This window comes from Cyclopterus lumpus, chromosome 3, assembly GCF_009769545.1.
Source record: "Cyclopterus lumpus isolate fCycLum1 chromosome 3, fCycLum1.pri, whole genome shotgun sequence".
Lineage (NCBI taxonomy): Eukaryota > Metazoa > Chordata > Actinopteri > Perciformes > Cyclopteridae > Cyclopterus > Cyclopterus lumpus.
The window spans coordinates 20,803,497-20,826,797 of NC_046968.1; the positions used below are offsets into that span (position 1 = coordinate 20,803,497).

General features: G+C 42.2%; 1 protein-coding gene across 1 annotated transcript in view; it reads right to left on the bottom strand.

Moving 5' to 3' along the window:
* Positions 1-392: 392 nt before the first annotated feature.
* Positions 393-23,301, bottom strand: part of igdcc4 (immunoglobulin superfamily, DCC subclass, member 4) — a 48,564-nt gene continuing 25,655 nt past the window's right edge. The window contains exons 4-20 of the mRNA XM_034526790.1: positions 20,425-20,558; positions 13,698-13,832; positions 12,569-12,721; positions 11,318-11,725; positions 11,038-11,202; positions 10,413-10,550; positions 9,962-10,129; positions 9,340-9,552; positions 8,750-8,851; positions 8,416-8,608; positions 7,495-7,622; positions 6,246-6,416; positions 5,978-6,112; positions 3,895-3,997; positions 3,480-3,711; positions 3,234-3,362; positions 393-2,276 (exon numbers count right to left, since the gene is read on the bottom strand). Coding sequence (XP_034382681.1) covers positions 1,743-2,276; positions 3,234-3,362; positions 3,480-3,711; positions 3,895-3,997; positions 5,978-6,112; positions 6,246-6,416; positions 7,495-7,622; positions 8,416-8,608; positions 8,750-8,851; positions 9,340-9,552; positions 9,962-10,129; positions 10,413-10,550; positions 11,038-11,202; positions 11,318-11,725; positions 12,569-12,721; positions 13,698-13,832; positions 20,425-20,558 — 3,241 coding nt within the window. The 3' untranslated portion in view covers positions 393-1,742. The remainder of the gene's footprint in view (positions 2,277-3,233; positions 3,363-3,479; positions 3,712-3,894; positions 3,998-5,977; positions 6,113-6,245; positions 6,417-7,494; positions 7,623-8,415; positions 8,609-8,749; positions 8,852-9,339; positions 9,553-9,961; positions 10,130-10,412; positions 10,551-11,037; positions 11,203-11,317; positions 11,726-12,568; positions 12,722-13,697; positions 13,833-20,424; positions 20,559-23,301) is intronic.

Genomic DNA, 23,301 nt, shown 5'->3' on the forward strand with positions numbered 1-23,301 from the left:
AAACTGCAACTGCAACATCTACTGGATTTTTTTTTTTGGAGGGGTTTTACAGTAACATAATACTGAACAATACAATCTTTCAGAGATCTTAGAGGAGGGTGCAATGCACGAAAGCAACATAAATTCCTTTGACAAGTACGAATGAATGTTTCTGCACGTACCAAAGGCTGTAAAATCTAAAAAATATTTCAAAAGGTGCTAGTTACATAAAACTAATAAAACCGTCCTGAAAAGAAATGAGGTAGTGTTGTTTATAAGGAGTAGAGATGTACCAGTTCCCCATTTACACTGCAAAAAACAATACTGAAACACTCAGTTTCACTTATCAGTCAATTATGGTCAGCAATCTGATTGAATACTTAAATAAACGGTTAAATGGTTTGGGGTCAATGTAAAAAAAAAAAAAATTTGACCACATTTATTTTATTTTTTTCATCAAAACCCTTTCCTATCTGATAAATGCAGAAATGTATCAGGGTATGTTGATTTCTGGTACTGTAGTAAGAGCATAGCAATGTGGAAATGTTCTCATACAACTGGAATCAGATACACTTGATGAGTCAAGTTGAGTTCCCCTCGAATTAAAAACATGGCTAACTTTTCACATGGGAACATTATTATACAGAGTTCAAATGGCAACTCTTGGCACAGTATCACATTGCTACATCCCTAATTATGAGTCAAGTTTATAAGAGTGGCCTACGGATGCGTTGTTATAACATCTTCTCTCGTTCTCCCACCAACACAATTAAAACAGTACCAACATAAACATGTAAATACTTTGATTCCAAAATGAGATATACACCATCTGAAATATAGCAAAAAAGATTTTTACTTTTCAACTGGGTGCGCCTGGTAAAACAATCACACCACGTGGATATATGGCATTTTGGAAAAGAATACTTCATGTGTACCAAATGTGTATACTCCATTTCTTTTTACATTTTGAGTCTTTTTTGTACTGGTGTTTTGTACTGAACAGAATCATCCATAGAGATATACAGAGGTTATAAACGCACCTACAATAATTAGGCACCTGAGACCCCCACAATCCAGTCAGGGAATGTGTGTGTAAATGTGTGTTTATGGGTGAGTTAAGCTTTCTGTGTGTGTTTCAAAGTGTGTGAGTGTGTGTGTGTGTGTGTGTGTGTGGACCCTGAGACAGCAGGAGGTTGGAGAGAGACGCAGGTGTTCTGCACTCTCAGAGTGTGCAGATTTTCTTTAAGGCTTATTCCTGCGTAGTGCCACATTAAAAGTAACATCCGCACGGCAAAGCCAAGGGAAATATATCAAACCTGCATTTCCGATCCTCACATCCATGATGGTACCTTGTCTCACATTCCAGGCTCTCGCATAGAATAAAGCCACGTGCGACACAGTGGGAATAGCCTCCTTCAATCCCCTTCCATCTGCTTGGTAAGTTAAATCTTTCTTTTCTTTCCTAACGACAGGAAAAATACCCAGAGAAAAATATGGTTGCATATCTAGAGAATGCATGACCATACACAGTACTCTACCACAAAAAAAATATAGTGAGTATGTATACTGTATATACCAACCTATGAAACAATGGATTCAAGGACCGTATACAAACTTTCCACGGAAGAGAAAGGAATCCAATAATTATGGTACATAAAAACAATCCCTAGGGATTTTACCTGGGTACGTAAAAGAAAGAAAACCAGTCTGATGTTTGTGTGTGTGTGTGTTTTTTGTGTGTGTTGCTGCCCTACATGCAGGGGCTACGGGCACAGATAACTGTGTGCTGCTGAGGTAGAGTGGACAAGGCCGGAGCTGACGAACGGGGCAGAGGACATCCTACCAGAGATGGCCTTCCCTGGTGCCGAAGGGCAGTGACCGGAGTCCCCGTTCTCCAGATGTTCTGACCTCAGCACAGAACGCCCGTTTTTTGGGGAATGGAAGCCATTGGTTAGCCCCATGTCCTTCTGTGGCTCTATGTCTGCACTCAGCTGGTCTCCCGTGCCTTGTAGCTCCCTGTTGTGATTAGCCACCAACTTTATCAACGGAAGACTCATGGGGCTTTGGGCCAGCGATAGTTTTTCGAAAATGTTCTCTTCTCCTGTTGGGCTTGGATTACTCAAAGGGGAATATCTATCCTCTGATAATGAGGGTCCCCTGGTGGTGTTAGAATCCTTCTCCCTTTCGCTGCCTTCCTCCTTGTTCTCCCTTCCTGGGTCTGACAGCTCTGAGTGAACAATAACTTCGGCCTCCATCTGGTTGCTGCACAGGGATGTACAGAGATGATCTTCTATGTCCTGCAACACAACAATATCACTTTTACTTCAGGTTGTCCTATTAGTCGATCTACCGAGGTCACTCAAACATTGAATTTTTTTTGGTTACAGCGTATGATGAAATTTTGCATAAATATCAGCAGCGATCACGACGGACTGTTCGCTAAACCCCTCCACCGAACAGTGATGGACCAATCATAGTTTACCAACTGTAACTAACTGGCCTGTCAAGATTTTGATTAAAGGTAAGTGGTTTATAGTTTTCCCCCCTTTCAAAAACAAAGAGCAAACGTGTATGCAATGGATTAAACAGTGTTATCTCTAAGTTTCAACTATTACCATGTCCTATCAACTAGCTTACTGCTCACTGTAGTAAATATTACATGCAGGGCCAAGGAGCACAACATTAACTAAGATCACATTAGTGTGTGAGGTTAGAGGTTATGTTGAAAAAAGCCTGAGTCACGACGAGCACATCCGTTGTGTTGTTGTTTCTCAATACATGGATGACGGTGTGTTAACAGACTTCAGGGAAAGGTTAGCAGTTCAATCCTGCTCTTTATTGAATTTGGGGAAGATACCATAGCATTGCTAACTGAGATAGCATTACATTTGCTAACCTTTTCCCCGCGACATGCATTTTAAGCCTCCATCTTCAGCACAACATCATATATGAAGCCATCAAGTGCATATTTAGGAACCCTTCATAGAAAGTGTGTTCAAACCAGTCAGCTGGAAAATAGCCCAATTTGTTGACATACATTTCAAATGGTAAATCTGCCCCGATGACCCTCATTGAATACTGCATATCTGCTGTGCAAAAACAGAAAGCGTGACGCAGTAATAAGTAAGGCGGGTGGTTTAGCAAACAGTCAATTAAACATGTCATTTAATTTGTGGTGGACAGCTAAAGTTGCTTGTCAGAGAGAGGTTGACAACTAAAATAGATTTTTCATAGAATTTAGTTAATTCATTTACCGTGCCATTATCAGTAATTAGCATGTTGAGAGCTCCATTAATGAGTGTTGGAGAGTCTTCTGTTATGGTGTCTCTGTATCTAGTGATTCTGTTGGCCCAGTTATGACTCACAGAGCCATTCCAAGCAGCCTGTAAGACAGTGGATGCACCAAATTACAACTAGTATCCCTCTATCAACACGTGAAAAAAAATAACAGAGTATCCAAGGCCCATCTGGAGAAGAGCTTCCCCCTTGCAGATTTTGACCTTGGGATCAGGTGCAGGGGCATCTTCCCCTTTCCACGGATTAGCACTTGCCATTAGGCTCTGCTCCTCTGGGGGTTCTTCTGGCAGCTGACCAGACTCTTGGATGCCTGGGGGCATCAGTGTCTCCAGCTCGTGGATATCGCTGCACTCTGGCACGTTGGAGGAAACGGGGCAGCCTCCTCGCCTGAACTGAGGGGTCACAGCTGTGGAGTCCAGGCCTCCAGACACCTCCCTACTTGGATGAGAGATGGAAGGGATGGGTAATATATAGGTCTGACCGTTAATACAATTGCCTGGGTTGTTTTAGCTGGCTTTTAGTTATTAACACAACACTTGTTGGAAGTAAGTACAACATTATAGACATTCAAATGTGCATAGGTTCTGTACGAGTGCTGATACTGTAAAGTTACCTTACCTTGATTTGCCATTACGAAAGCTTAAACACATGCAGAGGAGGATGCATATCAGTCCCAGGCACACACCAACTATGATGCCTGTCACTGCATGGATGTCCAGCTCTGTTCAAACATCACACAACATGGAAGAGGAGGAAAACACTGTAAGGAATTATGTAAACGACAAAAAAAAAGTGCACATGGAAGAAATATTCGCCATATTGAGTTTCATATGTGATCTGTTGCCAGCACATCACATACTAGTTTGAAATACTATTTGGCTCAGGCCTGATGTTACGAGACTGCATATTAAGACCTTCATAGAAGACAACGTTGCAATAATGAAGAGATATGAGGGACAGCAAACCTTCATTGATATTCATTTATGCTAGCTATCTTTGGCAGTCTGGACATAGAGAGGAGAGGAAACAGATGGTGGAAGCTCTCAACCACCCACCAGCCATCTCCCTCCCATTCACACTGGCAACACTATAACAGCCAATGTGGACAAAATACACCTGTTACTCTGCTTTATTAAGGATTTGGATACAAGAAAAAATATTATTATTATTGCGTCAGGAACTTTTAATGTTCAGATATTCCAGAAATATGACCTACAGGTTGGTACTTACTTACTTAAGAGAAAAAAAAAGCTTAAATGGTCCAACCACAATTAAAACTGATATTATTACTGATGAACTGTACAATGAGCTTAACAGGCTCATGTTGGATAATAGTTCACAGAATAGTTGCGTACCTATGTTTCAAGACAAAAGGAGTATTTAATAAATAAAGTAAAGCAAAAATGCTGCCTGTTGGAATTAAAAAAATGCGTAATGAGATTGCATGCTTAAACACAGTGACATGAAAGTAAAAAAAGTGCTTTTCACAGCACTTCTGCAAGGCACAAAGAGCAGTTATTCCAAGATCTCCCCTGGGGGTGGCAGATGATGAGGCCGCCCCTTTGATCCCGACACTTCTTCTCACAATGCACCAGAACAGGAAAAGCAAAATAACAGTGTCCTGCCAAGCTACACTTTCTCACTTTACAGTAATAGAAAAGTGTGTATGTGTGCGCATGTGTGTGTGAGTGTATGGTGAGGCTTGTGTCTGCTTATGGAAGAAAACATGTCGGTAAGCTTTTGAATCTTAGAATATTTAAAGAGGCAATATGTAAAATATAATTTTCGTTTAAAACATTGAAAATATAAGTACCAATATTATTAACAGAATGTGAAAAAGGCCTGTCCTGTCTTGCAATACCACTTGTACCTCGAGAGGCGATAGTGAGCCACTGTAGGGTCCAGTCTGCCCCCCAGTCCATCGTAAGAGGACGAAGACGTAAAGCTGCCATAAGGGCTTGTCAATCACCGTCATCAATCAAAGGTACGGGGTCTGTGTGCGTGTTGGTAGTTTGTTTATTGGATTGAATTCAAAGTGGCAGAAAAGAGACGGTGACTTGTGTTTTTGTCTCGTCCTCCCCACCACCGGGAGGCCGCTTAACCAAAGGAGAGCGGGCGCAGCTCCAGGAGATGGACGGACCTTCAGTTAGCACTTAGTTAGCGGGCCGCAGACTGGGGGTCCGTCTCCCAGTGCACACTTTCCTCCTGTCCAGGTGGTCTCCTGGCCGCGGGGAGGACAAAACGAAGGGGCAGGTTGTTTTCTTGAATCTGCCACTTTGGATTTCTTCCAACAATCAAAACGTACATGGATTGAACAGCCCTCGGGTTAGTTGCACAAACACAAAGATGGGTCATGGAAAATACAGGCCGAAAAACTATCTATAGAATAAAAATCATCAATTGTGGCATTTCCTTGAAGGAATTTAAAGATATTATTTAAGAGAGATACATATATGCCTCTCCCCCTCAGAAAGCGACAAGTCCCTTTCTCATTACGCATTTTGCATCCCTAAACCTGCTTGATGCTGAGACTGCTTCTTTCTTTCCATTTTCAAATGTAACCTCTCTTTACTGAACTACTGCTACTCCCTCTATTACAACAACCTTAACTACTGCTGCCATTGCTCTTAAAATGACTATCCTTTTTTTTCTTGTTATTATTAAGGTCACCTATATATTGCATGTACTTTTTGGCACATACCATATATCTGAAGTGGTGTGTGGACATCCTTTACAGGGGAAAAAGGCCCTGGCCCCACCTCAGTTGACGCTTCCAGCTTAAAAAAGTAACGAGTGTCACTGGACAAACCCTGGACCTCCACACTGGTAATGCTCCCTGAGAAAGACAGACAGAACACATTGTCAAGGCCCATCGTAAATCACACAGTTTCACACAATTTGATTAAGTATTAAACAGGAGTATGAAAAATAAAGGGCTCAATATTTGTGTCAAGCCAGCCAACACCTACCATCCTGAGAGAGGTTTTCCCACAAGTGCTCAGGCTGGCTGAGGTTGCCACTGAACAAGATCCTGTAGCTGATGATGATACCGTTAGGCTCCAAAGGAGGGCGCCAGCTCGCCACCACAGACGAGGAGTCCAGAGCACTCAGCTGCAGCTCCTCAGGAGGTGTGGAGGGCCCTGAAGGAGAGAGGAGGACTAGGTCAGTAATTAGAGCCCAGAAATGAGGCCTCACAGCTGTGGAATGTATATTGTCTTGGTGGGAGATTTGACATGCTGTGTGACAACCATCTGCGTCCTCGTGTCCGCGCCACCTGGGTACAAGAGAGAGGGGACGAGCAGGGCAATGGGGGAATGGGCTGGGGCTCAGGTGATGATACATGGCAGTGGAGAGCATAACGGAGTGACTGGTGGTAATAATGTCATTAAAAGCAGCCCGCTCTACACTCTCCTCCTTTACTTGGCTTACAGGCAGAGCTGCTGGCCAATATGAGAGAATCTACTACACCTGGGTATTTCATTATAGCCAGTTATCAGCCATCAATGCCAACCACAAATTCCCATGTTCACTGGCCCCAGGCCAGCCAGCACACTAATCCACACATGAGTGAGCGCACACTCACTTGCCTGCAAATGAGGCTTCAGAAAGCAAGAATGCAACACCTCTACCTTGCTAGCTGGGGACAACGGTTGAAGTGATGCAATGAAATGTAATACAAATTAATGTGCACTTAAAGAACAAGATGAAATAAATTATTTATAGGGAACATGAGGTAATATATTTTTAGCAGACACAATAAAAAAACAAAGGTGTGATAAATTTCAAGACCAAATGTTAACCTAATTATAAACAGGTCTCAAATAACTGTAATTGGAGTTCATGTTAAGTTAATTTAAAAGGACTTAGACACTGAAATGTAACCCCTTACTTTTATATTCAACCATGTCCCACATGTCTACACGCGTAGTTCTGTTGCTGTCCAGTGGAAGTCCACTCTTCTGTTTTTTTTGGCATTGTGTAGTTCCCCTTAAGTTATTTAGAAGTGAATGCTCAAGGCCACTGCACAATTGTGAGAATGTTTTACATATCAAGGGAGTCCACACTTACTAATTTCACAAACCAAGTAAATGGCAAAAAATAAATTACTTTATGTATGTTTTAAAGGACACAAAATACCAGAGGAAAACCCTCAGGGCTTTGATTGTTGGGTGAACAAAGTGAAATGACTGCGCTGACAGGAGCACAGCAGAGACTCACGGTCAGACAAGGTAGACTCCTCCACTGTGCCGCTGAAGGGTCCCACCACGTCCACCCCATTCGACTGCACCGCCAGCTTATAGCGGGTGAACGGCCTCAGTGCCCCAAGTAGTATCTCCTGGGCAGAGCTGCAACACACAACAGCACGGGAGAGTTCTGAGTATGTGGTGTATGGTCTGTGTTCTGGGCCTGTTGGACCCCGCTAGGCTTCTATATACATTACCGTAATATTTACTTTTATCACATCCATTCTACTTGACAATCATTTACTGTGTTATGTTTGTAATTATTGATTAATTATTATCTTTAACCCAATAACTCCATATCCTTACTTAAGATACTTGAATACATATTACATAACAATGATGGTGAAGACAGGAGGAGGACAGGGTATAGTTCTTGACATAGATTAATAGTAGCAATTTAAGGATAGGGGATTAAATAAATCCAAGGACAATATGATGCTCTTTATTTTCATTACTGTATGAATGATGGTTAATAATGGAGTTGCTCAAAGCTACCTGAAAGATAACAGAACTCTAACAAGAAAAATTGTAAATAAATATGTTATACAAAGAAATGCAGAGGCTAAGGTGCTCTTAAAGATGGTAAAATATCTCATAAAAGAAACTCCCTTCGGGCTCTTCCAGCAGTAAAGGTACACTGAAAGCCTTTATTTCGTGAAGCAATGCATTGACACAATATGATTTGGACTATCATGCTACTTCTAAAGGTGCTTCCTTTATCAGAGGTTGTATTATTACTAAAGATGGGTTCACACACAAATATTGTGAAAATGGAATTTGCGATGTAGACATGAATAAATAGAGAGTTACACAGGAAGCAGTGTTGCTCAAATGTTGAACATAAACTATGGTGATGAGTGTTATTCCGTTTGTGTTGTTCAAAGTGGTTTCTGACCTGGTGTAATAGGAGACCAGGGAGGCGTTGGTGGTTCCCGCTGGGCTGCAGCGCACCGTGTAGTTGATGATGCGTACGTTGCTGAACCGCGGTTTCTCCCAGCGCAGCAAGATGGAGGTGGAGCTGTTGGCCGCGGCTTGGATGCTGCTTGGGGGCAATGGAGGGGGGCGCATGGGCGGCAACAACGACGCCGCTTTAACACACACACACACACACATCAATTTGTCATTTTTATTATCCCATAAAGGTGATGGAGGGATGGGATACCTTTTTTTTCTTCTTTTTTTTTTACAAGACGCTCAACAGTACACACATGCAGTCAAATAAATCTTACCTCTGTCATGGGTCTTGTCTGTCCTTCCCTTCCACACAGCAGCTGCTCCATCTATCTGCTTGTTGAAGGCCCAAACTCTGACCTCGTACTGCTGATCAGGGACTGACACACACAGACACAGCAAAAGAGAGTGTGAAAACTACTTATTTATTTATATATATATATTTTAGGTGTTACAAAGACCAGCCATTTAAATATCAAAATTAGGTCCTATGTGTAATCTAAATGCTTCAATGTTTGGTCTGATATGATGTACCTAGAATGTAACACTAATGGCTACGGAGCTACTAAATGCTTTTGAATTAAATGTAGCATTATTAAATACTTTTCATGAGAGGCTTGAAAGAAACTCTTCATGAAATACTACAGTCTGGAAAAGTTCACCGGTAAAAAAGTATTTACCTCGCGTTCAACAAGGCTCTCCAAAAGTGTGCAAAATTGCTGACTATTTATCAACCTATTGCAACCTACAGCAAAGTGGCCATCATTTGATTTCTTAATAAGTCGAAAGTAGATGAATGCAAAGTTGGCAAAATGACTGAAAATATGAATGTAGAATACACTTGGAGAGGTGTCTGTCAACAACTTACCCAGCCCGGTGAGGAGATGATACCTGGCCTTCTTACGGAGCCTGATGGTGTGGGTCTGCGTTGTCTTTTCTCCATTGTCCGATTCATCGGCCTCCACCTCTCGACAGGACAGCTTGTAACCAGAAACCAGTGTGTGATTGGGCGAGGGGTGCCATGTCACATTAAGTATGTCCACTCTGGCTCTGACTTTCAGCTCCGTGGGAGCGAAGATTACTGAAAAAGTTTGGAAAAAAACATTATCAATATCCACAAGACTTTCCCGTTATATTTTGACTTGTTGCTTGTGGAAAATCCACATAGTACTGCTAATAGTTGATATGTCACATTTCACATGTATGGTAAGCAATTAACAATAACTCTAGGTTGAGCAAATCTAGTGATGCTCAACAAGCAAATGTGGACTTTGTCGCTTCATAATGCTACATTCCAGTATTTCACATTTCACCTTTCATTAAATATGACTGTTGTAAATGGTCACTTCCAAGCAGAAAATGATAATCTTCAAAAAGTGTTTCACAGTGAGAAGTTATGGTTGCCTGCTCTCAAAATGATGTAATTCCAAAAAGTATACTACAAAACCCAGTGGGAACTCGGCATACAACAAAACAGGTGTCGTCCTTACCCATGCTGTGGTTGGCTAATGTTTGGTGCAGGGCCCACTCAGAGGGAACCCCAAAGCCAATGCCTGTCCCAGCTGCTATCCTCAGTCGGTAATCCTGGTTGGGCTGCAGCTCTCTGAGTGTGAACTGAGTCTCATTGCCCCTTACTTCCACAGAGAACACAGTGTCCACTGTGGGAACACATAACACACATAACACACTTAAAAAACTGATGTTGTCTTGAAAGGACAATCTGTTTTGAAAACGCTTCCATGGTTTCTGGGCGTCTGCATTCTTAAGCCAATCTGAACTATTTATCAGAAACAGAACACAACCATACAACATTCGTAAAGTAGGCTGCAAATATTTGTCCCTTTTCTATGAATAACTGAAATCTCCTGAATTAAACTCTGTGAGTCACTGGATTGTGCTTTCACTGGCAGGTCAACTTGATGTCCTGCAGCGGTTACTCACCCTGATCCAGAGTGCTATACTCAATGTGGTAGCGGGTAACAGCCCCTCGACTGTGCTGCGAGGACAATGGACGCCACATCAGCCTGATGTCTGTGGAGGAGGTGCTGACTATAGACAGCTGAGGAGGTGCACTTGGTACTGAAGGAGGGAATAGAAGGACATACTGAACTGTTTGATTACTCACATTCAAGGCATATCCTATAGATCTGCACAGTTACTGGATGCCTTTAACACACTGCTGATTTCACAAAGACATTTTAGACAGGTTTGTAGTGTTAGCCCGGTCTTACAACGTGTGTTGTAATTGTCTTACAACAATGAAAGTTACCTTTTTGGTCATCTAAAAATGTTTTATTCAGCGTTTGGTTAAACTGAGCTCCACCCTCTTGTGACACTTCTGGTTTAGTCTTGTGACACTTCTTGAAAAGCAAAAACTCTCTGTTGAGTCGCCGGTGAACTACGACTACAACTCTTCAAATAACAGCTGATACCGATGATTCAGAAACTCGTAATAATCCGGAGGAGTTACAAATTTGGCACGATATGATTTTTGCTCTGTGAGTCTGTGAATCATCCAGGGCTGGGCTGATTCTAACAGTATGAGTTTATGAGTTTGATTACGTACCATCCTCCAGCATCTCTACAGTGACAGGCAGGGATGGGCGACTGGCACCCATGGGAGAGTAAGCCACCACAAGGAATGTGTAAGCAGTATGGGGGAGAAGCTCTTTGACATGATATTCTGTGGTGTCGTTGTTCATCGCAAACTGGTACTCCTCGTTATCCAAGCCTGAAATGGATACAAATATTCAAATCAAATACAATTGTCAGTAAATGTGGACATAGTTACTGTACGGCCACACACAAACACACACACACACACACACACACAAATAGAGACACACCTGCGGCACGCTGGCAGTGCACAGAGTAGCCGATGATTTGGTCCGAGTTGTACTCAGGTTTCTCCCAGATGAGCAGGGCAGTTGTGCTGGTGGGCGTGGCCGACAGGTGGCGAGGAGGGCTCGGCAGACCTTCCCTCACAATGACCGTCAGCTTGGCAGTGGCACAGGCCGTGCCCAGCCCGTTGTCGGCTATGCACTGGTAGTAGCCCTCATCCTCCAGTGCCAGCTGGTTGATGAGCAGGACTCCGGGGCTTTGGGTCTTCACTCGTCGAAATGACCTGATGGGCTGACCATCCTTAAGCCAGTGCAAGACTGGAGGAGGCTCTCCAGAGCTGTTGCACACAAACCTGGCTGTGTTTCCCCGGGAGAGGGACACTGTCTCCGGGGGCTGGAGAATCACTGGAGGGGCTGTTGGAAGGAGGAAACAAATCCACGGGGATTTACAGGGGACACAGATTATGTGCACTGTAAAATGAAAGGGACAGCCCACAGGTACTTCTCTAGGCTTGTGTTGTGTTTCCACTGATTAAAATGGCATCCAAAAATATGTGTGTGTAGAGGATGCTACAGATAAGGATAATTACAGTGTGCATTTTACAGTGTTTTGGCTGACTCCCGTTTTGGCTGCCGTATTCAGTCCGAGGGGGGCCACTCTAGGCTGCAGCTGCAGCAGGAGGAGGATATGGATGGTGGGGATGCTTCAGAACCTGAGCTGACGGGATCTGGTGGTGCCTTTGCTACATTTGTGTTATTGTGTCATTCCCGGCACGGCAGAGAGAGCAAGAGCGGGGAAAGCGGCGTGTAGTGGCGGCAGTGCTGCTTGTCGGAACAGTGGTAAGACTAACCAGGACATGTTTACTGAGTTTGGTTTTATTCTGTCAAGTTTGAATGAATGAGTTAACATTTCAATTAAGCTTCATCTTTTCAGGAGAGAAACTTGTGTTCAGAGGGTTGTATTTTTCTGCTTAGATGAAAGAATATTTGTGAGTTTATTTTATTTATTTAGCCAAAGTAGAAGACTTGCAGCTTAAACTCAATGCATTCTGGTATATATGCGGGCACAGCAGGCACCACTCTGCAGTCAATATAGCACACACTGTGGTTTTTATTTCTTCAGTGGACTACATTTACCATTAAAAGGTGGCACATTTTCTGTTACCGGGTAAGCTGGTGACAGAGACTAGTCTCAATGAAGCAGCACTCAGAAATGTCTAATTTGTCAATATACACAAAACAAAACACGTTTCCTACCAGACACATGCAGCTCAGCAGCAGCATTGATAAATTCTCTGCTTTTGGGCTTGTTGGCCCGGCAGACATAGACGCCGGCATGGTGACGCCTCGTGTCCCTAATCACCAGGTTCGTTGCGAGGACGACCACATCCGTAGAAATGGGCTTTCCATCTGATCAAAGAAGAAAGCAACAAAGAACAACAGGAGAGTGTCAAATCATACCGAAGCAAAGAGATCAGCCTAGAGAAAAGTGAAGATCATTTCTCAAGCTTTCAGTTGCCTGAGGAACAGAACAAAAGGGAGAGAGGCGGCAGAGGATTTGACCTGTAATCCCACAGGTTGACCAACAGATGGCTCTGTGACTTTCTTAGTCAACGTTGACCAGGGCTTCTGCATTGGCACACTTCAAGGCTGGGTGTAGAATTCATCACTATTCACCATATAGAACACTATTTGGTTTGACCGCCATTTTGTGCTGTTGTTGGATGCTTGACATAGAATGATCCCCTACAAGGTGAATTATCGTACTGTGCCACATCCAAAAAATGGTGACTGAGCACAAGCTATCACTTTGCATTGCACATGACCACCTGCATGTTGTACTGCAGCTTTTGACAACTGATACCATGTATAGAATTCCCTGAAGAGTGAAATGTTAAATGCTAATGAAGGAAGAATTTCAGATGCAGCACTAGAAATCACAGCCCAAAGGAATTCCAATAGTTCCACATGACATTATAACCACGTGTGTGTGCGTGCGTGTGTGTGTGTGTGTGTGTGTGTGCGTGTGTGTGTGTGTGTGTGTGTGCGTGTGCGTGTGTGTGTGAGTGAGAAAGCTGCAGAGTGAATTAATTAACGTGACAAATCATCTTATTTAAAGCATGACTCAATGCACACTAGAACCACAGAGGACTAGTTGAGAGGAGACATCTCTCATCAGTAAAATCAGAGGAACTCAAAGCTGATCCTGACTTGTTGATGTTTGCTCTTTCTATTTGTGAGAGACAAATAGTGTTACACAGATAATCTATGTAAGTGCACAGACACAGTAAAAACAACAACACACACACACACACACACACACACACACACACATAGAAAACAGGATGAGAAGCACAAAAAGAAAAGAGCGTTTTGCGAGCGTTACCTTGTCTGCTCCAGGACACCAGTGGCTTGGGCTGGCCTTGTGCCATACACTCCATCACAGCGGGGCGGCCGAGCGCGACTGTTGCATTCTGAGGGGGTGAAACGATGGCAACTCCATTCAGGGTTTCAGTAGAGCCTATAGGGGAAAAAATAAGATTACACGTTGGTATTATGGACAGTGAAATATTTTATTGATTTTGTGATGGAGGCTGAAAAGTTGTCCGTTTGAATCTTTCGACTGTATGAGAGATGCTATCAGCCTGGCGCAATTCAAATACTTCCAAATAATTCCTCACCAGTGATGTGAAACAAAATGGCAATTCAGTCTGATTATATGGCTTTTGTAATAGCCCACCTTTGACCAATTACCGTAACATGTGTTTGTAATAAACTGCCAACATGAAATACTCAAGAAATAGTTTTGACCTTTATATTTAAAAAGAACTAGATGAAACGCAGCAATATTGTGCCTTAATCTTAACTGCTAAAAAGATGAGAAAAACACTCAGTTTTGACACAAAAGCTGATTAAGCCGCCGAAGAAACAAGTGACTTTCTGACCTACAAAGAGAATTGCAGTTGATAACCTGAATACTGATTTCTGTTAGCAATTTGCTAGCGTGCCCTTTAGTTCAGCGTCTAGTTTCTACTAATACTACCACTTTCTAATACAGCGAGTAACTTCATCATTAAAACAGCATATAGCTAATTTGTATCTGAATGAGACTTTTATGATTGAGGCCAATTCTTAGTGGATGGTGAAAATGACCTGAATAGGAAATCTTGATCCGGGAGGTTTTGATGTGAGAGGATTTGCTAAACAAAAGGCCTGAAGCCCTGATAACACATTTTATTTACAGGTAGCTGTGCATATCTGCCACATACTGCACATTACCATGAATAAATGAACCAAATGGCTGACTGAGAGGAGATGGTGTGATAGAGAAAGGAGGCGATGGTTCGATGTGGCGAGAAACACATGACGCAGAAAAAGAGAATGCAAAAGTAAGAATCTTACTCGTAAGTTGATAAAACGGCCTCAATAATGGAATTGAGGCACATCTCTGCTCTTTAGCAACTAAGGATGTTATTCAAAACATATTGTTTATGGGTTGAAGGCACCACAAACAATCTTTTTGTATTAGTCCCCAAGGTACAGCAACCGTTAGAGAGCCTCACTTCTATCCATTCTCCTTAGACCAGACAGTCTCAGCAGCACATAATGCTATTGACCTCCAGAGAAAGGTGCAGACACATTATAAATTAAACATTGAGATTATATACACAACTCCTTGGTTGTGCATAGAGGATAAAACATGTAGACAACTGAGACTAAAGGAAAGAAGCAATGGAAATTGATATTTAAAGCAGCAAGTACATTTCTTTTCTTTTATTTATTTAAATTTATTTAACCAGGAAAAACCTCATTGAGATTAAAAATCTCCTTTACAAGAGTGTCCTGGCCAAGACAGCAAAAGCACATTTAACAAAGGTTCAGACATACAACATAAAACAGTGACAGACAATAAAAAAAGTAAAACCAAAACTCGTCACATCCCAGTTCACACAGGTGCACATACCTCAGTCAGAAAAACATCTACGACCAGATGAACCTTCCTCCAACTCTTTCAATCTCTTTTTAAAACCACCTAAAGAGACCGACTCCCGTAGACTCAAATCAGTCTGCAGCAGATTCCAAGCTGCAGGAGCAGCAAACCTAAAAGCCCTTTTTCCCATTTCCAGACGGACATTTGGGACAGATAGCAAGAGGAGGCCTTGCTCATGTGTCACAGAGAGAAGATGGTTGCTTCCAGCATTTTTCTGATGAATTAACGTACAAAGATAAGATGGAAGTACGTTAAGAATTGCCTTGTAAATAAGGACATGCCAATGATTCAGTCTACGGATGGACAATGCAGTCCAACCAACCCTAGCATACAGGGAGCAATGGTGAGTAAGAGCCTTAAGATTTGTTATGAACCTCAATGCTCCATGGTAGACAGTATCTAAGGAGTGAAGACATGGAGAAGATCCATGCATATATAATACATCACCATAATCCATCACAGACATAAAAATGTAGCAGCACTCTTGAACATGGACTTGGACTTGAGTACCTCAACATTGAGGCATCAACGCTTGGCGATGGGCGGTATTGAGGTATTATATTCATAGGATTGTGAAGTGATGGCATTAGATCAGACATATGTCACTTGTAGTGGCTCACAATGGAGCCTGAAGTAGTTTCTTTCTTGGGTTCCACAACAGAAAGAAAAACAGCAAGTGAAAAAAGCCTTGAAACATCAACCTCCTTGTCATCAGAGGTGTGTGAAAAAAACAGTAAAATAAACAGTTCATATTCCATTGTTACTTTTGTTACTATTCTCACCGTAGGTGTGATGTGATCACGGCAAGGGGACGCTTGGTCGTGCACCTCTACAGGTGGCAAATAGTTCACTGATAATAGGGTGAAAGGTTGAATAAACTTGAATAGGGAAGGAATTGTACTTGCTTGATTCTTGTTGTTCTGAGTTTGTACTCATGGTTGAATGCACTTATTGTAAGTTGCTTTGGATAAAAGCGTCAGCTAAATGACATGTAATGTAATGTAATGATAAAAAACACTATTTACATGTCTTAGGATGAAAGAAAGAATGCCAATTCGCTTTTAGATGATTTTGAAACAGGTTGTCTTGAAAATCTTTACACGGTATTCAACATTTGTTTCCCTATAATGCATGTCATTCTTTCTATACGGGGCTTGTACAAGGCAATACAGTAGTCCATGAATATGAGATAGGAGTTCAAAGATAACTACAACCCCTCCTCGGTATTGTGGAGTTTTCGTTTATGTCTTTCAGACAGTTACATTTACAGTCTGGGTCTTTTTGACTCTTCAGTACATCTGGTTGCACGCCTTCTGCCGTTTGGGGGATTAATGCAGTGCACAGTGAACAATGTAAACGCCTCCGTACATACTGTATATGTACATAATGTTTCGCTACTCCGTCAAGAGCGACTATGAATAGAACGTGAAAGGAGCTGGAGAGAGCTAAGGATGGCGCATTAGGGCCAGTACGGCCTGCATGTTCTGCACGTGTGCCACGGTCGGCAAACGTACTCCCTCTTGGAGGAAGGGTGCCTGTGAGTTGAGCATTTTAAGTTTACTACTGCAGCGCCCGTTTTGTGCCTTGCCCATTTGGAGAGTGTGCCTCTTCAGGGCCGGCAGATTGGTTGGCTCCCCCATTGTGCTGCAGGGAGGTGAAGAGCACATTGGTTGTAACGTTAGTATATCCGCGTTTCCGTTCGGAACAGCCCTATTGCTGCTTACAGTGTTGTCTGGGGGCGTGGCCACTCGTTAACTCGTGGCCATTGGTTGCCTCCTGAATGTGTGGCTCATGGGCCCAGACGTGCTGCAGGGAGATGAAGAAGAGTTAGTCTATCCAGCAGCAACAGCGAACTCCAGGCAATGAACTGCTGCTTGTGAAGGCCCGCTGCTGACGACATAGCCCTGAAGCTCCACCCCCGCTGCTACACACACGCGCGCTTTCGCTAATTTAGTCAAAGTTGATCAATATTCAACATGTCGCGTGTCCAAATTGCATCAAATTCAACAAAACACAGATTTATACCAACGTATCCGCCTCAGACGACAGGTGACGCGTTACCATGACAACATACTTTGTGCCAGTGCCTTTAGAGAAAGTCTAAAACTATGATGTCGGACGATATTGAGAAGACATGCTGCATGTGTAAATGTGATTCAAATCTAATTTTAAATCTATTGTTCAGCAGCCCAAGCGCAAAAGAGCGGCCATTGAGTGAACGATTCAGAGATGTCGGGGTAATTCTTTCAGATAGTCCCGCCTTCTAGTCTCGGAGGATTTGTATTCATGTCATTGATTACTTGTAAGGGTTGAAGATTCACAATGTATTGTGAAGAGGTGGCAGTCAGAGTTTTATGCCAACAAAGACATCACAGAAAGAGAGTCTTTGCCAGAGTCTCAACCCGGCATATCGTAGCAGTAAGACGGAGGTCAATAATAAATGTTCCCAGACATCAGAGTACTGTTTGGTACTTTTAATCGCTTTAGAACAGCCTCAATAGCAGTGTCAGTCTCTATTTTTGTTATTATTACTCCTAATCGCCCCCCGACCCCGATATATATATGATCAATTACTTTTTAATATCAAAAACCGACGTTTCGTGATACGTTGCTAGACTAAATCAGATCACTGATCCAACTCAAAGTCGGTGAGGCGTGCTGATGTGAAGGTCTGGACACAGACAACTCATCCCCTCCACTGATCGGGGAACGGAAAATACGGCAAACCCATTTCCAAAATGCTCCGGTGGCTGTAAAGATGGTGTAAAAAACTTTGAAAGACCAAAACCCATTTTTGAATCACTTCCTTTGGCCTCCTCTGTCTCACCCCCCCCCCCCCCCCCCCACCCCCCCCCCCCCCACACACACACTTTCTTTTAAATGACACAAAGGCTGTGACTCAAATAGGACACAATGCTTCCCACATAGCAGCCAATTACAGTTGACTGATCTCTCGCTACAGAGACGGATAATAAAACATGTCTTTAATGTGGGCTGCATAATGGTGAAATCACATCTCACGATACTATTCAAAGCACGTAATCCACTGATGCAACTCCTCATAGGATGCAGTCACCCTGGGATTTTGATTAAAGAGCGAAGGGTGTTTTGTCAAATGCTGGAGAATGAAATATATGTATTTCTTTTATAAACAGCATAACTCATTTAATTTAATTGACATCCTTGAATTAAATTGATTGGAGCATTAATACACACCAACATGCATAATTTGGTTATTGCCATATTATTGTGAATTGATCTACATGACAGTTTGAGGATTATTATTTTTTTTTTCTCTGTGGTATTAAGATAATTTTGATCATAGTGAATTGAGGTTGAGGATAAGTAGAGTCAGCCCTCTGACACAATTCACTGTGATTCAGTGATACAGTTAAAGATTATTGGAAGACAATTAAGTGAATCCCACATAAATACTGTGCATAAAGAAATGGTTTCCCTACAGCACTTACTCACAATTGAAATAATGTTTGCATTGCATAACTTGGTATGTGTCATTATCATATTTAGTCACTGAATTGAAACATTGAAGCTCTTTTCATTCTTCTGCCAAACAAACGGGGAGAATGAGGCCTTTGGATGAAGAGACACACAAACGGTGCCAGCAGGCTCGTTGAGAACGTGAGCCTACTGACTGTCGACACAATTTTCTTGAATTTCTATTTGTTGCAGCGAATGAAGTCTCAAGGACAGGAGAGTTAAATGCACAGCATTTGCATTTAATACCAAACACCAGCAGCTCAAAGTGCTTTGCATAATAGAAATGCTTTTAATAAGAAATGCGAGAGACATACAGTATACCGCAATAACATTGCATAAAGGACAATGGCAAAGGTCGCCGAAGTGTGTGTTGCATTGCAACCACAGGTAGTAAAGTTAAGTAAAGTCTCAGATCTTCAAAAAGAATGTGTAGTTATGTAAGTGAACTCTGCTTCACTTTGTTTTGTTCTAATTAAGGGAGCAATTAGGAGAGTGGCCTCCGGATGAACTGAGTGCCAGACATCTCTTCAGACAAGCAATTTGTCTCTGACCTTTTCCTAAATGTATAACTCTGAGCTGTAGTTCACCTTCTGTCAAAACCTATTTTTATCTGCTGTCCAGCTTAAGGAAAACAGTTGCCAAGGTGGGTTTTGGAAACGATTAAATATTCAACTATTCTATTTTCACTTTCCCAGGTCCATCAGCCACATCATAGTATACATCAAGTAATGTGGTCTATGAATGCAATAGTTTCACATTTTTACATAGATCACATTACACCCATTCTATCCCCCTCTTTCTTGTTATTTTAGAAGGGAATAGATAGATAGAGAAACTAACATAATTCCCCATTCAATGAAAGCATCTAGAAAAGCAGCATTTCCTATTCCTACAGCTGGAGCTATGACAATCCTGGAATACTCAGAGGAAACACACCCACAAATGTATTCAGAGCCATTGTGTCTTATTGTAAAGCAAGCCATGATATAGCATCATCCACTCAAACCATGTGTTTTGCTTCACTTAAACATTTGACCTTAACTATGCAGAATGATGTATGCGCAGCATTTGACAATAGAAAGCTGTATTCACATTTATCTGCTGGCGAGGACAGGTTTCTTCCTGCTCACCTTAAATCTGAGTTTAAGGCATGTATGTGCAATTGTGATTTTGTGACAAGACAAGTTTGGAAGACAATAATGCTTCAAAATACAACTTGCACAACGTGTGATGTGGAAACTTTAAATTAAGTAACACATTATTATTCAAAGCAGGGTATGTAAGTTATCTTAAAAACAGGTCTGGAGGGGATCTTTAAGTATTATAGCAACCTGTTATTATCATAGTCCAAATAATGCAAACTGCACATGCGAAACAGTTTTGCTCGTTCAGTCCGATATATAGATATATAGATATAGATTATGCATTATAGTTAAAACACACATTACAAAAGCTGATTTACCCACAATAAACAGTGAGAGTGTGCCATTTTGTATGCACTGGAGAAAAACCTAATACATTTCAAGTCCTCAAACTCACATTGGATTTTTGAGGATCGGCTGGCAGCTCCCAGCGGGGCCTGGCTGCCTTTTCAAACAGTATAAAGCAAAGCAACAGACCTTACCTGTGTTGACAGTGAGCCTGGCTTCATGAGAGATGTCTCTCCTGGCAGAGTTGGACGCGACACAGCGGTAAGCACCCTCATCCTCCTTGGTCACCTCCAGAATCTGGAGCACCCCGTTAAGGAGGGAAATGAACCTGTTTCACACAGGGGAAGACAGAGGAGACGGGGCAGAGGGAGAACGACAGAGAGAGAGAGAAAACAACTGAATAAACGACTCAGTGACCTGCAGCATGAAAGACATACAGCTGATCTACTCTGCAGGCATCCTGACGAGTCCTCACAGGACTCCATCCATCTTTATTTAGGAGAGAGACTATTGTGTGCAACCACTCCCATGAAACATTGCAGGCAACTCAAAATGTGACTTAATTACAGGACTAAAGAGATGAAAGTAGTTTTCATACAAATACAACCACTCATGCTTCATAATAGCACATAATACCCCAAGAAACAGTATATACACATCTGTGTATATTATCTTTCTGGGTGCAATGTATATTTGTGCTGTTGATATTCACTAACTCAACTTTAATCCTACACGTCTACGTTTCCCTCTCTCTCTTATAGAGGTCGTGTTCTGGACACATTGCTTAAGTCCCTCAGGGCCATCGCACAACCTCTTATCGTCTTTATCACAGCCTATGAATCCCACCAAAATGTGACCAGTGGTAGCCTGTTTTGAAGAGAGGAAGGGGAAGGGAGTGGAGCGGTGGTGATGAAAAGGCAGAGGGAGAATATAAAGAGGCAGCGGATGGGTAAAACCTGGAATAAGAAGGAAAAAAAAGAGATAATGAGAGAAAGATAGGGAGCCATGAATGAAGACAAAAAATGGGGACAGACATAGATGTAAATGGGATGATAGTGAAGAGCAAGAGATGGCAGAGAGCCAAAGAGAGACAAAAAGGCCCATTAGAGCAAGAGAGAACAGAGAGAGAGAAAAAAAGACGGTGATGTAGCCGCCATCCCTTGGCGTCTCATCTTTGTGAGAGGCCATTAACAGCGCCGGAGGTCGGAGAACCACATCCCACCAATAAGACCTCACAAGCGGCGAACTGTTTGCGGGTCATGCAGGGCTACAGCAGCCATTAGCACATAGTCCCGTGCAATAAGGCTGGAAACAAATTTCAAGGCGCCCGAGCCAGTAGAGTCACACTGAAATGTCAATATTGTTAAGTGTGTGTGTGTAAATGAGACTATTTGTGAAAGAGAGCTGACAGAGAGAGATCTGTCAAGGATGTGGGAGCAGATGTACGTACAAACATATTTTCTCTAGCTGGAAGAGCACAGAAGGTTGATATTAAACAGTTTGTTATAACCTACAACATTTGTTCTGATAGTTGCTTAATTCCTGATTATTTACTTGGCAATAGTCCCTTTGCTAGACGACACTTAGCCCTTTCTTTAGCATTCATTAAAGGTTTTGTACCAGCCTCTCTCCGAGTGTGTTATAATCCGAGGTTCTCTGTGCTTTGTTTGCAAAGCAGGTGTCGGCTGTGTGTGCATGTGAGCGGGCCCCACTGGTTAGCTCAGGGTCACACTCTGCAAAGCACTTATGCGACAGTTACAGCTTGTTACATTATAGAACACCGGAGGCCGCCGCAGAAGCGTAGGTAAAACATCGCTAGCTCCGTCAGCCCTGTTGACGTTGTTTGCACTGTTGGCTGCAAGCCACCGGCTCAGCCGTCGACATGTTGAAAGGAAGCGTCAACCTCTGGTGCTGAGAAATGAAGCCACCAGAGGCTGGCAAAAGTGAGTCAATCCCCATTAACCCCATGACGAGAGATGTTAAAATGTAACACTTTACTGCAGAAATCAACATGTTCCCAGCCTGGTACAAACCGTTTATATTCTCGATAAGCTAATATGCCAGTACAACTTTACTCACACTGAGTTTAAATGAAAGCAAACTCCTGATTATGTTATGCCACTGCTGATACAACAACACAGAATCATTTAAATCAGCATCGCGATGCATCTTAAGACATTTCCAAATCTAACACCTAATACTACCAGAAATATAATAAGTTATACAAATGCAAAAGCGATTGACATCAGCAGTGTTCCCCACACATATACTTTACACAGGTGTGGGTTGCCCATATAGAATATATAACTAGCAGGGTGTGATGGAGAGCTCCTCACTGCCTCAGCTGTCTGGACCAACACAACAAATAAACATCTTCCACTGCAATCTGTGAGTGTCATCCTATTTGCTGAAAGGCTGATGGAAGCCCACAAAATACCAATGAATCGTTGAATCCATTAATTACATTTATATAACCACAATCAGGCGCATTTTAGCATATTGTTAACTTCTATGATACTCTACGAAAAGGCGTTGAAGCACAGACCAAGCAAGAGAAAAAGAAAGAAAAAAAAAAGAGTCTGTAGCATGAAATTCATAACAGGCGTTGCATAATTGATAATCAACAACCAACCATCAGCCTACTCACACTCAATTCACAGCTGGGAACAAACAGCATGAGGGGGATGTAAAAGAAAACTGAAAAACTCAAGTGTAATCAATAAGTAACCCCTTAATGCAATCCTTGCTGTACCGCAAGGATAATCTATGTCATGGAACATTATGAGTTATTGACAATTTCCTCCTTCCACTAATTTCTGTGTAGTATTGAAGGATAAAAGGAAATTCTATATGACGAAAATCCAAAGTATTGCGGTGAAAAAAACATATTTGTATGTTTCAGAATGTTTCAATGGAACAAATATAATACCAGGGAGCTAACTAAGCCTGATAAACAAGGTAATTTCAATATGGCATGTGCTTCCATTTTATGATCATTTGTGGAACGTAGCCTGTGTGTGTTTCCCACATGAAGTATTTCACAAAAACTGTGGTTTAATCTATTTTTTTTT